Here is a 14,887-nt window from a genome sequence, read left to right as displayed (position 1 = left end):
CTGTTTTAAGAATAATGATAATAATATTCCAGCTCTGGGGATTTGGTGAATAAGGAAAGGCCAGATTTGGAATCCGATTTAAATTTGGGCATCTTTTTCCGCGACGACCTCTAATTACGGTTGCCATTGCGGGCCAAAAAGCGAAGCTTTGAGTAGTCAGTCGATGGTCAAAACCCCTATAGATATTTTTTTTCCTCTCCCTCTCGTCTCCCGGTTGCGTGGACCAACCCTAATATTTTCCTCTTCGATCGCTTCCCTTGCGATCGATCTCTTCTTCTTCCACCGCCATGGGATTGTGGGAAGCTTTTCTTAACTGGCTCCGAAGGTAAATGAATTCTTTCTCTAGCTCTGACGGCATTTATGTCCATCTGGTTCGATATACGCTGCTCGCACTCGGGATCTTGTCGAATTTTGTGCTAATTGGTTGCTTTTGTCTTGTGAATTGGCGTCGTTGGAATGCGTTTGATGCGAGGAATTATGTATTAGAGGGGAAGCGAAGTCTAGGGTTTGGATTTGGGATTATAAGGATTTAATGTGCTTGTGCTGCTGTTATTGGTTTGAATTCATATAATACGATCTGGATGAAGTCATCTATGATTACATTGAGCTGTTGGGATATATGGGACTAGCTCTGTAGAAAAAAAAAAGGATTTAGGTGAAAAGGTTTTGCATTTCCAAGCTATGCTATAAAAGGAGAGTGCCTTGATTGTTGAGTTCATATTCAATTGTTTTAGGTGGTTTCATTTTCTTATAAAGTTTAGTGCTTGCTGTAAAATAAAGCAGTGTGCTTGTATTTATCTTGCAAATGCAGCCTCTTTTTCAAGCAAGAAATGGAGCTGTCTTTAATCGGACTTCAAAATGCTGGGAAAACTTCACTTGTGAATGTTATTGCAGTATGTACCTCTAAATGCATGCTCAATAGTTTATAAGTGAAATTATGGTGTATTTAGTTGCTTAATCATGTGTTACTCTTTTTCATTGCAGACTGGTGGATATAGTGAGGACATGATTCCTACTGTGAGAAGTGTCCATTTCACTTGGACGAGCATTTTCTCTTGTTTGCCAGCAAAACTAGCCGTTTGGTTGTAATGTTATCCTTATGTATTATTGTAGGTAGGATTCAACATGAGGAAGGTGACCAAGGGAAATGTTACGATTAAATTGTGGGATCTTGGCGGCCAGCCTAGGTTTCGCAGTATGTGGGAAAGATACTGCCGTGCAGTTTCAGCCATTGTGTATGTATCTTACCTATTTGATTTATATATTTATCTAGTTTTAATTATAGTTGCTCTTCTTTTGTTATGACTTCAAATTACTTTCCTTGCACGGTTAGATTTGGTGTGCATAAATCATAAAGAGAATGTCAGCAATCAGAAATGACAGGAAAATTAGGTATTGATGTAAAACAGGAATACAGACGTCTCTTTGCTCTGCAGTGTGAGCATTGGTGATGTGATGGCCCCGGTTTTCTCCTCCTGATTATCGGCTTTCTCCTTTATCTAGTACTTTCCATATCTAAAGGGAAGCTAGAGAGAGTCATTTGTTGATTTGATAAACCAGAACTTTAATAATATATGGCTCTTCCTGCTCACCAGCCTTATATATTTTATGGCAAACCTTTCTTGCCAGATTTTGCTTTTGGATAGGTTTAATTACCATTGGTTTAGTGTTTGGTTGGTAATTGATAGTGAAATTCTGTCAGTTCTTGTACTAGTATCCTTACACATTGGTTCAGTTTAGCCAACTGCATCTTGGTGTCATATTTAACTTAATTTTTATACTTCTGTTGTGAGGATTGAACTCATGTCATTTAGCTGTTGTCTCAAATTGAAAAAGTGTTTGGGTAAGATATACAGGCTTTTCATGTCATTCAGTTTTACATATTCACATCTTTAAGAGGGTACTGAATACTGATGGTTCCAAAGGTTGATACTCAATCTGGATGACTACCTAGATATGTCAAAACTTATGTCTAACATCATGGTGAACTTTCGACATGACAGTTATGCTTTTATTGAAAGCACATACTGTTGGAAGTAATGTTTTTTGAAGGTTATAATTATTAATATGAAGACAACCAGAACAGCATGTTACACCTTAAATTAACATGTTATTTCTGCCTTAACAATCATTAATTTGCAGGTACGTTGTCGATGCAGCTGACCGTGATAACTTGTCAGTCTCAAAAAGTGAACTTCATGACCTTCTAAGCAAGCCATCTCTGAGCGGCATCCCGCTACTGGTCCTTGGAAATAAAATTGACAAGCTTGAAGCTTTGCCAATGCAAGGTTTGACTGACGAAATGTAAGTAGTCTGATTCTGCTATACCCTACAGTTAAATGAAAGAAGTTAAATTGTAACTCACTCTCCTTTGTTACTGATTAATATTTGCCTTATTGCAGGGGTTTGAAATCTATCACGGACAGAGAAGTTTGTTGTTTCATGATCTCATGCAAGAATTCAACCAACATCGACTCTGTCATAGATTGGCTTGTGAAGCACTCAAAAACCAAAAACTGATATATTGGCCACTTACTTGGATTTAGCGGTTGTTCATATGTGATGCATTGAGTTTGTATTTGGAATTGACTATGAGTCTGCTGTTGGCTTGATGGGCTTCCGTCCATGTTTCCAGACACTCTTTCGGCACTGAATTGTTTCCCAGAGCACTGTATTGCATCTGGGCGTAATATGCAAAAAGGGCGTTATGGTATCAAAAATTAACGTGTGTGTTTTGTGTGAAAAATTTCTTTGTAAGTACAATTAGTGTGTAAAATTTCCCTGATATGAACCATTGGCTTATGCAAATTAACATTTGGATGCATTGTGTTGCTAGGATTTAAAAACATGATGGATGTTTGCTGGTGCAGACATAAATGAGCATGTTTTTCACCTACCATAACCATGACTATATAACTTTGTCTCTATTGTGGCAAGCTCACCATCCTACTATAGATTTTTAACAGTTGATCTGAGTAGATAGGAAAGTGAGGGAGGAGAGTGGAAGAGAAATTAGCAGAGAAGAGAGATGTAAGAGGAGGGCAAAACCGTCAAAGTCATTCTCCTCATCCACACCTGCAGGGCCGCATAGGAGTTGACCCAAGACAAGAGAATAGGCAATTACGACAAATTCGGATTGGATTTAGCAATTAGCACCCATTAGTTATCGGATTCGGACTTAGAAGATTAGAACCCTAAAAATGGAAAAAAGAAGAAGAAAGAATAGCGAGTTAACTCCTGGCTTTTGAGTCAAAACGCCCATGGAAGTAGCGACAACTGCCCAAGAGCAAACATAGAGCACTGCTCATTCCGAAAGCTCCAAATGGCTGCCTTGCTCTCCAAATCCCTCAAACTCCACCGCCTTCTCCTCCCATGTCCTCGCCAATCCCAACTCTACCCCCCTCTCTTTTCCTTCTCCACCTCTCTTCCATCACCTCCACCACCACCAACAGCAACCGCCGCCGCAGCATCTCAATCTCAAGGTTCCCTTCAGTCTTTATAAATATATTTTACACGATTCAATTTGTCCTCCAACTCTTTCAAATGCTTCTCTTGTTCAATTCCCAGAGAGTGGAAGAGGAATCTTCTCCAAGTTTCTGCTCTTTCTTCCCGGCGCCATCACTTTTGGTCTCGGAACATGGCAGCTCTTCAGGAGGCAGGAGAAGGTAACACCGCTTTAAAGGAGTATGCTTTCCCGGATTTAGACGCGTGATCCCTGTTCTGATTTAAAGAGGTCTTGGTTGGTTTTTGTTCTTTAGATTGAAATGTTGGATTATAGGAAGAAGCGACTGGAAATGGAACCTATTAGGTGGAATGAGTTGTCTTCTCTTGGTCATGATTTGGGTTCCTTGGAGTTCCGGAAGGTTGTCTGCGAGGGTGATTTTGATGAGAGCAAATCAATTTATGTCGGTCCGCGGTCTAGAAGCATTTCCGGTGTGACGGAGAATGGGTATTATGTGATTACGCCGTTGATTCCAAGAGGATCTGACTCTGAAAGGTAAATTCTGGGATGAAACAGTGGCTTTTTTATATTAAATGATTAGAATCATAATTGAAATATCTTACTTGTTCTTCTGTATGATTGGGATATATTTGATAGATAAGAGGATGATGTAGCTTAATGTTTCTAGATCGATAAATCGCGTGGCAGATGAGACATTAACAAGGAATTATACATGATCCGCCTATGCCTGAGATGTTCCCTGATCTATTATATAGGTGGATTTTTGAGCCAAGTGAGATGTCTGTCTTTCACCATCTTGTTAGTGATATCATTTTCCATGTACTTGATTTATGATGAATTCATTTTCTGAGTACATTTTACTGGCCAGAGTCTGTTTGGAGTTGGCTTTTTTAACAATAGGCACTTGACATCAAGCTCTAACTTGGTTCATTTTCTCAAGTAGTATCATATTGTGAGCTCATTCCTTAAGATGAGTGTTAATTGTTGCATGTGATGATCTAAACGAGAAGCAGAATGTGTATAAAATTTAATAGCTTACCTAACACATAATTCTGCCAACAAAAGATTAACATATTTTTTACTTGTATGATGTATCATAACAGTATATCTGTAGACTATAGACATTGCATATAACTGTACTCATTGGCCTTTAATGATCGATTTTTCTTGATTCAGTTTCATGATTTCATTTAATAAGCCTTTTATTCTAAAAATGAATAGTTTGAATTTGATTAAGTAGCACAAACAGAGTTTTTTGACTGTGGCTTTGGTAGTTTGGTGTCTATCTCACTTATAACTTTGTAAGCAATCTTTGACAGTGTGCAGCTGCCCATCCTTGTTAACAGAGGATGGGTTCCTCGGGACTGGCGTAACAAGAATATAAAAGAAACGGAGAAACTTGAAAAAGATCTACTGTCAAAAGCAGCTGATACTGAAGCAAATGGGAGAAGTGCTTGGTGGAAATTTTGGTCCAGGAAGTCCACAATTTCTGAGGTGATACACAACCACAAGTCGATTTTTCCTATAGTGCATACGTTTTGTGCAGCTAGAAGGCTAGTGGTTATGTAATTTGGATAAGTGTTGCCAGTCCTTGGCTAGTGGGCGGTGCTGTTACATGTTTCATTTAAACAAGTATATGACCGCCCCATTTCTTCAAAAAAATCAATATGATTGTCTTGTTTGGGTAACTTGTATCATCATTTGGTATATATACGCAAATTTCTTCTAGATATGATAGATGCATGCGATTTGTATGTAACAAACCCCTTGTATGCTTATCTAGCTTTTCTTGATACCTAGCTACCTAAGCATTTATGTTCATCTAATTTTGAAATTGTCAAGGACATTGCGCTTGCATATGGTTTTCTATAGTGCATCCTTTAGCTACTAGGTTTCTTTCTATCAAATTATACTTTCAAATTTGCAGGCTGAAGAGCATATGGTGGCTCCTGTAGGAGTTATTGGAGTTATCCGAGGAAGTGAGAAGCCAAGCATATTCGTTCCAGCAAATGATCCCAATAGTGGCCAGTGGTTTTATGTTGATATTCCCATGATTGCCCGTGCTTCTGGTCTTCCAGATAATGCTATTTATATTGAAGATATAAATGCAGATGCCAATGCAACAAATCCTTATCCTGTTCCAAAAGATGTCAACAGCTTAATTCGATACTCAGTCATGCCACAGGACCATCTCAATTATACCATAACATGGTACGGTCTATGCATAATGGTTCTAACTATACTTTGATTTCTCCTAGTCATTCATATTTTTTATGCTTTTATTTAATCATTTCAGGCAATTGATAGAACACTTTTACCCTACCACGAACACAAAATTCTTTTCAACAATAGATGGGTTATCTGCAGAGAGATGAGTTGGCTGAATATTTTGATGGTTGCCTTAGACTAGCATAACAGCTACCAATAGCTCATACACAACCATATCCACTTTCTGGTGGCACAGTATTCATTAATCTGTTCCATTCCAAACTCCTTGGTTGAAGTTGAAACGTTGAGCAATTTTCACATCCCTGAACATTTCCCTTCTCCCTATGACATTAGACATGCAAATAGTAATAATCAGTACCTAGATCTTTGGTTAAAAATGAATTTTGGAGCATATCCTAAATCAGCTGGAAATGTTGATATGTTGCAAGACATTAGGAAAATAGTCGGTGTTTTCTCTTCTTTTTTTTTCTTGTTTTTCTAAATCTGGCCTGTCTGTGGTGGAAGTGGTATTTAACTGATGCTACAAGAGCATGGAGCAACTTGGTCAGGGAAAGACTGCTTATTTCAACTAGTCATTGGTACTCTAGCATCATCTTTAATAAAATCAAACTTTTGCCGTGCTATAAAAAACCGGAGATAACTTGTTGAGTATGAGGAAAGATAGCTTGCACATCTAGTGAATTCCGTAGGTTGTACCACTAGAAGCTTTGTAAATCTGCTTGCAAGAGCTTTCATACTGAAATGGTCTTTTTAAAATTCCAAACTGCAAAATGGGTGACTGTGGTCCACAAGGCTAAACATGTTTTCCTTGGGTAGGTTGGTCCATTTTTTCTCTTTCTAAGGTCCCATAATTTTCTCAGCTCTTCCACAAAGCAAAATTGAAGCAAAAGAACTTCACTGAAGAAATAAAGAAGATATATGGTTGTTGTACAGTCTTTCACTCTAATAATTCTGTCCTACATTTTCATTCTAAATATTTTTGACAATGTGCATTTGCAATTTAATTACAGTTGTTGTTTTTTTAGTGACAAGATTGAGGTTTTGATAATTGAGTGCATACATTTTTAAAATCGATGCATATTTTATTATAATGGAATGCATATAATTTTCATGGATAGTACATACTAGAGCTTATTATTGTCAGTCCAAAACAAAATGCAATTAAGTTGCAAAAGACCCACAATGTGCCACTTCTTTTTATTTTTATTTTTTGTTTTGCAAGTGTAATCTGGTTGGTGATCTCAAAGTTCATTTGGAATGCTGAATTTGTAGAAGCTCTTACAAATATTATTTTTACCATGAACAATAGCTTATTCTCTGTAGGAAAATGTTATAGCATTTTGTGTGAGAACAAATTAGTTTTGCCTTATCAGGAACGTATGCAGATGTAGTTGCTAAAAGAAGAGCTTTCATATTGATGTAGTCATATTCCTGCTGTGTCCATAATAACTGTTTGTTGTTGATATACATTCATTGTGCTTGTTGAACCATAAATACTTTATACAGGTAAGCAATTAAATCTTTTCATACAAAAGAAAGACAATTTGGTGATGTAGATCACTTCTTCAGATGACCTATACTAATAAGAAAGAACTAATTTTTTGAATTCTTGTTGATTTAGTTAATGTAAGAAAGGCTTCTTTGTTGCATCTGATTCTCATATGCTAGTTGATTTGTTCCGTAAAAGTAAGTTATTACCATTTGTGATCTTTAGGTACTCTCTGTCAGCTGCTGTAACTTTTATGGCCGTCAAGCGAATAAAGGCGAAGAATATCCGCTTGTAGCAGGTATTATTATTAATACTATGATGTGTTTCCTCTATGAAGTTCAAGCTGCTCCCAGAAAGGACGTACGAGTATCTTAACTATGGGAGAATAAAGAAAAGATCACAACATTTTGTTGATTTCGTTCTTTTAAGCGTGATTATTTTTTTTTATGTGAGATCTGGTTGGGTTCTCAATCAGCTGACACCACCCCTTGTTTTTCTTCTCACTAAAAGAGTGAGTTCTTATATGTCAATATGCTGAAAGTCATTGAATTAACATTGCTCAATTATAGTCGATTATCTTTGCACTTTCAATAAGGCAAGATACTCAACTTCCGAAGGTGATATCATCTTTGGCCATACTCGTCAGTGCCTCAGGCTCTCAGTTATTAGTTTTCTTCTTCAAGTACATCATTTTGTCTTTTATAAGATCAGTAAACTTAGCAGAATGTCATATTAAATTGCTTATATATTAGCTGTTAGTAAGTTATTTGTTAACAACGTTTTTCCTAATTAATAGTTAATATGATTATACAACCCAACTAGTTGAAAAGAGTACGGGCCACTCACTAAAGACATACTTCACTTCAAATTTCGCTACCACAGCTGGTTATTTGATGTTTTATATACTTAGATTGAATGATTGGGTCCAACAATATAGCTGAGAAATATATAGCAGGGCCAAGTATCTGATAGGCAGATTATCATAAATAGCAATTATCCAGCAGTTTGAGAAAAAAAATTATCCAGACTATGATGACAAAATTTGCGTAACGAGTGATAGAACTAAAGATTACTGATAGAAATGAAGGAAACAAAGCAGCATTCATGATTGTACTCGAAACTGGTCGACAATGAAACTCCAAAAAACAATACTCTACTCAAAACTGCTGGAAATTTGAGGCCCACAATAAATAGATGGCATAATCTTCTAAATGGAAAGATCCATCTCTTGATAAATTATTGCCATTTTTCTTTTAGGCTCCAACAACTTCTTGTTCACCTTCCATAGGAACATCTTCCGGCCTATCAAGTTTAACACCGACATCCTCCTTATAGTCACCATGAACCTGAAGATACAAGCAACTTGAAATAAATGTCTAATGAAATTACATAAAACTTGGTATGTGAGTAGCACTATATTTAAGGGTAGGAGTTGAAAGAAAAGGAAGATTTTGTGATTAGTTGGAGATGGTGTTGACAGCATTACCTCCATGAGCTTTCCCAAATCAAATTTTGGTGCCTTCAGGATCTTGACCTTTCGGATGAACACATTTTGAAGAGGGTAAATGCTTGTTGTTGCTTTCTCAATCTCCTTTCCAATGACCTCAGGTATGAATTTCTGTACCAGGTCCTTCAGATCACAGGAAGTAGCTTGGTTTACCATAATCTCCCTCATCTTGCGGCGTATCTAGATAGCAGATAAGATGCAACAAACTTATAATAACCCATAGATATATAGCACACCAATATTGTAAATCATAATGAAAGTCATTTACCTGTCTAATCTGGCTGGATTGTGCATAGCAAGTGCGCTTGACCTGATTTGGTCGTCTCTTAGTAAAGGCAATGCAGAACATCCGCAGAGTGTAATTGTCGGTGGTTTTCACATCAACATGTGCCTCAATCAGAGTCTGCCACTTCCTAACCAATGATCTAAGCTTGTCGGTCGTAAAATCCATGCCCTGGAAAGGGAAGTAGAGTGAGCAGACAACATATTAATGATGAAGAAAAATAAGGGATCATTGAAAACTGAAAAACCATACCCAGAAGTTAGTGAGGACATTTTTTCCTTGCACATCCTCTGCACGAAGTCGGATCTTTCTGTAAGCCTGGTCCTCGTCGGTTTGAAGATCAGCTAAGGAAATCTCAAAAACTCTGTGCTTGAGACCCTCGGATGCAATCTGAGATCAAGGATTGGGAAACATATCAGATTTGAGGCCCATTATTAGAGCATGAGTTTTCGATAAAAGGTACTATACAGCTGCAACACTTGTCTCTGGTAATTAAATTTTCACCAAATCTAAACAGTCAGACACATGCATGGATTAAAAAGTAATCGCTGATCACTACAATAGACACTGATTAGTCATAGTCAGTCACAAAAGCGCAAGATTCACAAACACAGAAGGAAAAAAGAAAGTCATAACTAACTTGCTGGTATTAAGAGTGCAGGTCATTAGAACCCTAAGATAGAATCACAAATTTCAGAGTCAAGGAAGATTTAGTCAATCTACAATCAACTGAAAACTTATCAGCCTAAAGATGAATAATAAGGTAATCGAATTTTTGGGAGGAAAATAGAACATCGATATGGTCTTTATGCCATCCCAGAATAATACAGCAACCCTCTTCATTAAAACACCTGTTCTATTAAAATAATACCAGAAATAAAAGAAATAGGGAAGCATATATACATACATGTTTGTCAGTATACATATAAAACTAAATAGACATTTATCTGGGTACATGGTGCTTAGCATTGGAGTAAGAAGAGCAGCTACAGATATAATCCTAGCAACAAAGCTACAGATGCAAAAAGATGTTATACTACCCTAAAGCAAGACAGAATAATATGGAAAGGTAAGAAGAGGGATTGCAAAGAGATCCTACAAACTTTAAGTCGTTAGAGGAAGTAGAAAAAATAAATCCACAAAGGGGAAAATTGAAGAAGAAAGATCCAACCTTGGTACCCTGGGTCCTTGAAACTAGAGTCTTCCCCACGTTCCTCACATTGAAGACCGAAGGCGCCTTAATATCATACCAATCCTTCTTTGAGAAGGGATCCACACTATAATGAGATCAAAACGGATCAAAAACTAGGAAAACTAACAAAATAGAAAAAGAAAAGGTAAAAATTTTAGCCACTAATTGCATACGTCTTCTTCTTTCCTCCTTTCTTTCCCTTGGAGATCCTCTTGTTCTTCCTGAAACGTATCAGATACGAGGAGAGAAAAGGATGAGTGAAACAGCAGAGAGTTAGAAGAATGATATGAGAAAAGTACGAGAAATGCGGTGAGATGCTAACCCGACCGCCATGGCTGCTGTTTGCTGCTGCTCCGCCGCCGCGAGGGTTTTTGCAAAAGAGAGGACGAGGGAGAGGGAGTAAAGCTTGCCCTAGGAAACGAGCATTTATATGGCTCGGCTTAACGCTTATTATGTTCCCATCGGACGGTTAGATTTCATTTGATGCAATGGACATTAAACTGACGGTTGAACTTGCCTGGATAATCCCAGCGGTGTGCTCTTGAGCATACGGCACGTGAGGTGCACGTGTTAGAGTTTATCTCGTTTTAGTCCCAATTAATTTTAAATCTAATAAACTCGTCATCTTGTCTCCCACACCGGTACTGAACTCGAAGCTCTCAACTTTACCGATGACCTCCTCCCGTCGATCCCTCCGCTCTCTCCCGCCCAACGAAACCTTAGACCTCGGCGGCGGCCTCTCCCTCACCCCTCGCCTAAAGCTCCTCCTCACTTTCTTCCGCGCTGACCTCTCCATCAAACCGCTCGACGAGTGGCAACTCAAGCATTCCCTCCTCTCCTTCCTCCGCTCCAGTTCCTCTATCCCCGTCTCCGACGACGGCGACCTCCTCCTCCACCGCTTCCCCGACCTCCACAAGCGCAAGCGCGGCGAGCCGGTCGCCTCTGGCACCCTCTTCATCCGCGACTTCTCCTTCCTCAAAACCCCAAAACGAGACAACAGCGACGAGGAGGAAGACGACGACGCACTTAGTAAGAAGTTCTCGGAATGGAGGAGCTCCGTCCTGGAGAAGTTGAGTGGGATCGAGTTGAATCTGGAGGGGGTTAAGTTTCGGATGACGGTGGAGATCCCGATGTCGGATGATTTTGGAAGGATGAAGAAATCTTGGGAGGATTCCTATGCCTCCCAGTTTCTCGATGGACGGAGTGAGAACTTGCACCTGATTTTTTTTTTCGCAATAAAGTTGGAGTTTTTAGTCTTTAATTACACTGTTTTACTTGGCAGGGAGTTCTGTGAGGGGTGGGGTTCGGTGGCCTGACACGATTATTGTGCAAGGTGTGCCTTCCCGGTGGTTCGCAGAGCCGCGAGTGTCCTCGAAGGCGTCGATGCTGGTTACACATACCATTTTTTCAGCATTAGGGAAAATAAGGTGCATTTCGTGAACTGTACATGTGTTTCTCCTAGATGTCTTTTTTCTTCTCTTTGTCATGTAATTGGTTTTAAATTCGATAGCATCTTTTTATCCTAAATTAGAAATGGAAAATTTTGCTACTTATATGTATACTTCTTTAATCACCCTGTGTGTTTGAAAGATGTTAAAAAGCAGGAAATGCCTACTAAGAATAAGTATTGCCTATGATTATAACTAAGTCTCTATCTGGAATTGGATGAATCCTGGATATCTGGAATAAGCATTTGTTGTCTTTTATTATAAACCTTCCACCAATGTTGTGAACTGGAGATATCCTATTTGATGGGTTGGGCCTTTTGAGTATGGTCAATTTGGCTTCTGAATTTGATTCTTAATCTAAAATTGGTGGGAATTGGTTTGTTGGAGTTCCGGCTAAACTTGTAGCCTTATCTTCAATGGAACATTCATTTAATCGACTTTCTTGATAGTTTTGTTCTTCTACTTCTAGGAGTATCCTCGAATTATGTTCATAAGCTCAGTATATGTAGTTTTCCCCTTGAAGTTGTTATATCTTTCTGCTGTTTTGGAAATTAAAATCTATATAACTTTGTAGGAAGGAAATCATCGTAATCTAGACGAGTTGTTTTGGAGGACAAGTTGATGACATTTCTCAGTTACTGCATTAGACAGATACATGTGAGGTCATATTTCTTTGACAAATTACATGATTCATATGTTTTATGATTCACGCTAGATTAATAGTGGCTGTTTGTGATAGTTGATAGTCTTAAATATATGTTATCCTCAACCTATGCTATGTGTTTGCTAGATAATAGGTGTCAAACTGTAGACACAATTTTGTGATATTCTTACTTGCATCTAATAGGAATCTTAACATCACCGGAGACGATGATCTGAGTAAGAAGGAAGATGAAGCTAAAGGGGAAATTGTATCTGGACTTAATTGCAAAGTTTTGGTGCAGTTTGAGAACTACGATGATTTCTATAATGCAATGAAAGTGTTATGTGGACGTTCAATGCAGAAGGTGAATAATTAAGTGACCTTTTATATGGGATTATGATGTTTTATAATGGTTGTATAGCAAGTATATTGATGTTCTTGTCCTTTGGCTCCATAAGCTCTGCTGTTAAAATACCATATTCTAGAATGCCATAGTTTTCTTTCTCCTGGCCATAGTTTTCTTTCTCCTGTTCTTTTGCTCGTGTAGGAATATTCAACAGAATTAATTATACTAATAACCTACCCCTGATCTCTGAAGAGTCATCCATTTGTTATTTCTTTGTGGATAGCTGCAATTGCTCGAGTAGCTAGGATGCTCATGGCTAGAAATGGTTATTTAACTAGAACACATTATTCCACATAGAGACAACCAACAGTTTTGTTACAAGTACTTGATTGCTTATTGTACCTCTTCAACAATTCCACTTTGAAATTTTGGTAGTTGTCATTTAAACCTTTTTGTCTGCAGTACTGGATGAGGGTTGAATACTACAGAAAATGAGAAGGGTCTTGCAAAAATGACCAGATCATTATAACCTGTTTAAACTTAACATCTATAGTCTGACACTTAAAATGATGTGATGCTTACATCAAATGTAATGAGTGCTAGTTAGAAGAAGTTAAATCAGAAAGGGGTTTTGGAAGAGAAGATAGCTAATTGCTAAACCGTCCACATAAGAAAGCAAGATGCAACTTATACTAAGTTATTGAGCTCCTAAGATCACTATGTTAGTCGCATTTTATCAGTATTTTATTACTAGTTTTGCATAAGCGTCCTGTTGAATGTCTCCAGGTAACCTGAAATAATTTTACTAAAGAAATACTGGAATTAATGTGATCACATGATGAATCATCTTTAGTTTTCAGAATATATGAATTTTTTTTTCCTTTGGTGCATAAGCATTTTGTAGCTCGTAGGTTATACCCAATTATCCAAAATTGTAAGAATTGAGAACTCATGATCTGCGTCCTTTAATGTCAACCAGAGTATAAGTTCTACAAACTGCACCTTGTGTATTAAAAGAACCATTGATATTTATATCTATGCAAGTCCATATAATATTAGTAACTATTGCTATTATTTTGGGGCTTTCTACATAATTATGACATTTTTTTTGTAAATATCCAAATTGATCCCATAATAGCAATGATATCATAGGACTCTTTCAAATCAGAAGTGTTCTGCTTTGCAGCAAGGTTCACGACTAAAGGTAGACTATGAAGTCAATTGGGATCGAAATGGCTATTTCCGGAGTGTGCAGCAAAAGCCTGCTACAAGCCATAGGCAAGAAAGAGGTGGCTCGGATCAGATGCTAACAGGACGAATTAGAAATGAAGCCATTGCCCATCAGGCACAGTTTACAGATTTTGACTCAGATGGTTCACGACGGAAAAGATTCAGAGTGGGTTTTCCTCTCCAATTCCAATATTTTAACAATAATTGTCCTCCAATGTAGATTATTTGGACAAAAATGTTTTCCATGAAAATGATTGGTTGATAGTTGCAATCTTTTGCATGTATGACTTATCATGATCTTGAGCTTAGTAGCATTTTGCAATCCAGCTGCTTGATTTAATGATGTCAGCCAGTTACCTGTCCAAGAGTGGGCCTGCACTAACATCATGAGATTACCTTCGGTTTGTTTGATACTTGATAGCATTACCTAGACTGATTTCTCTTCCTTTTGTATCTAGTTCAGTTGCATCTTCTCTCAATTTTCTCTCCCATTGCATCTCCTTCATTATTATTAAGTTAACTTCTGAGTAACAATATTCTCTTCCTTCTATGGTTAATGATGACATGCAGGATTGAGGAGCATCTCTCAAAGCCGAACCTGGATGGCGAGTTGACAATACCAACTGTGGAAACACTGACTTGCGGCCTTTACTTGCAGTCCAGGATAGAGGAGCATTTACAACACAGCAATGGCTCAGGAAGAATATATTGCGCACTTTCCAAGAATGATCGATAATTGTTATGTTGGTGACATTTCTAATTATGCTGACAATATGTATCTGCTCGTTACCTTTCAAACTGGATTTCTTAGTGAAGATAGATAAGGAGTGGTTTGATCTTTTCCCTGGATCAAGGTATAGATGCTATATGGAAGTATGAAACCCTTCATTTATAGTATGTTTCCGTATAGATGAGTTAGTAGCAAATGCAACTGAAATTCTTTCCAATTGTTATGTGTCACGTTTTACCCAAAGAAAAAAATTCGCCCTCTTTTTACTTATCATATTTTAGCCCTGTCCTACTTATAGATAATATTTCACTTGTTACGTAGCAAACC

The 14,887-nt window shown here is 37.9% G+C and overlaps 4 protein-coding genes across 5 annotated transcripts; 3 read left to right on the top strand and 1 right to left on the bottom strand.

The window, feature by feature from the left end:
• The first annotated feature begins 2 nt into the window (after positions 1-2).
• Positions 3-2,808, top strand: LOC140791230 (ADP-ribosylation factor-like protein 8a). Its single transcript, XM_073141664.1, has 6 exons — positions 3-325; positions 812-893; positions 985-1,017; positions 1,114-1,235; positions 2,143-2,304; positions 2,403-2,808. The coding sequence occupies exons 1-6, from the start codon at positions 288-290 to the stop codon at positions 2,518-2,520; spliced, it is 555 nt and encodes a 184-aa protein (XP_072997765.1). The 5' UTR covers positions 3-287; the 3' UTR covers positions 2,521-2,808.
• A 372-nt stretch (positions 2,809-3,180) lies between these two features.
• LOC140791217 (surfeit locus protein 1-like) lies at positions 3,181-7,918 on the top strand. Of its 2 annotated transcripts, none has more exons than XM_073141652.1 (6): positions 3,181-3,482; positions 3,568-3,665; positions 3,759-3,997; positions 4,783-4,957; positions 5,391-5,674; positions 7,407-7,918. In XM_073141652.1, exons 1-6 carry the CDS (start codon positions 3,323-3,325, stop codon positions 7,474-7,476), a joined length of 1,026 nt encoding a protein of 341 aa, XP_072997753.1. In that variant the 5' UTR covers positions 3,181-3,322; the 3' UTR covers positions 7,477-7,918. The 2 variants fall into 2 exon arrangements, with proteins under 2 accessions (XP_072997753.1, XP_072997745.1); XM_073141644.1 differs by lacking the exon at positions 7,407-7,918 and adding an exon at positions 5,760-5,944 and having other exon boundaries at positions 3,214-3,482.
• A 304-nt stretch (positions 7,919-8,222) lies between these two features.
• On the bottom strand, positions 8,223-10,596 carry LOC140784353 (small ribosomal subunit protein eS1y). The gene is made up of 7 exons (XM_073131718.1): positions 10,486-10,596; positions 10,337-10,384; positions 10,143-10,248; positions 9,224-9,361; positions 8,957-9,142; positions 8,668-8,868; positions 8,223-8,527 (listed from the first exon to the last, which is right to left on the bottom strand). The coding sequence occupies exons 1-7, from the start codon at positions 10,494-10,496 to the stop codon at positions 8,435-8,437; spliced, it is 783 nt and encodes a 260-aa protein (XP_072987819.1). The 5' UTR covers positions 10,497-10,596; the 3' UTR covers positions 8,223-8,434.
• Positions 10,597-10,775: 179 nt separating this feature from the next.
• Positions 10,776-14,777, top strand: LOC140784347 (uncharacterized). Its single transcript, XM_073131704.1, has 5 exons — positions 10,776-11,366; positions 11,446-11,590; positions 12,459-12,618; positions 13,787-13,996; positions 14,401-14,777. The coding sequence occupies exons 1-5, from the start codon at positions 10,835-10,837 to the stop codon at positions 14,404-14,406; spliced, it is 1,053 nt and encodes a 350-aa protein (XP_072987805.1). The 5' UTR covers positions 10,776-10,834; the 3' UTR covers positions 14,407-14,777.
• The last annotated feature ends 110 nt before the right edge of the window (positions 14,778-14,887 follow it).

Source organism: Typha latifolia, chromosome 1 (assembly GCF_019914945.1).
Source record: "Typha latifolia isolate L0001 chromosome 1, TyphaL0001v2, whole genome shotgun sequence".
NCBI classification, from domain to species: Eukaryota; Viridiplantae; Streptophyta; class Magnoliopsida; order Poales; family Typhaceae; genus Typha; species Typha latifolia.
Note: the sequence above shows the minus strand (reverse complement) of the source record. Positions and strands in the feature narration are given on the sequence as shown.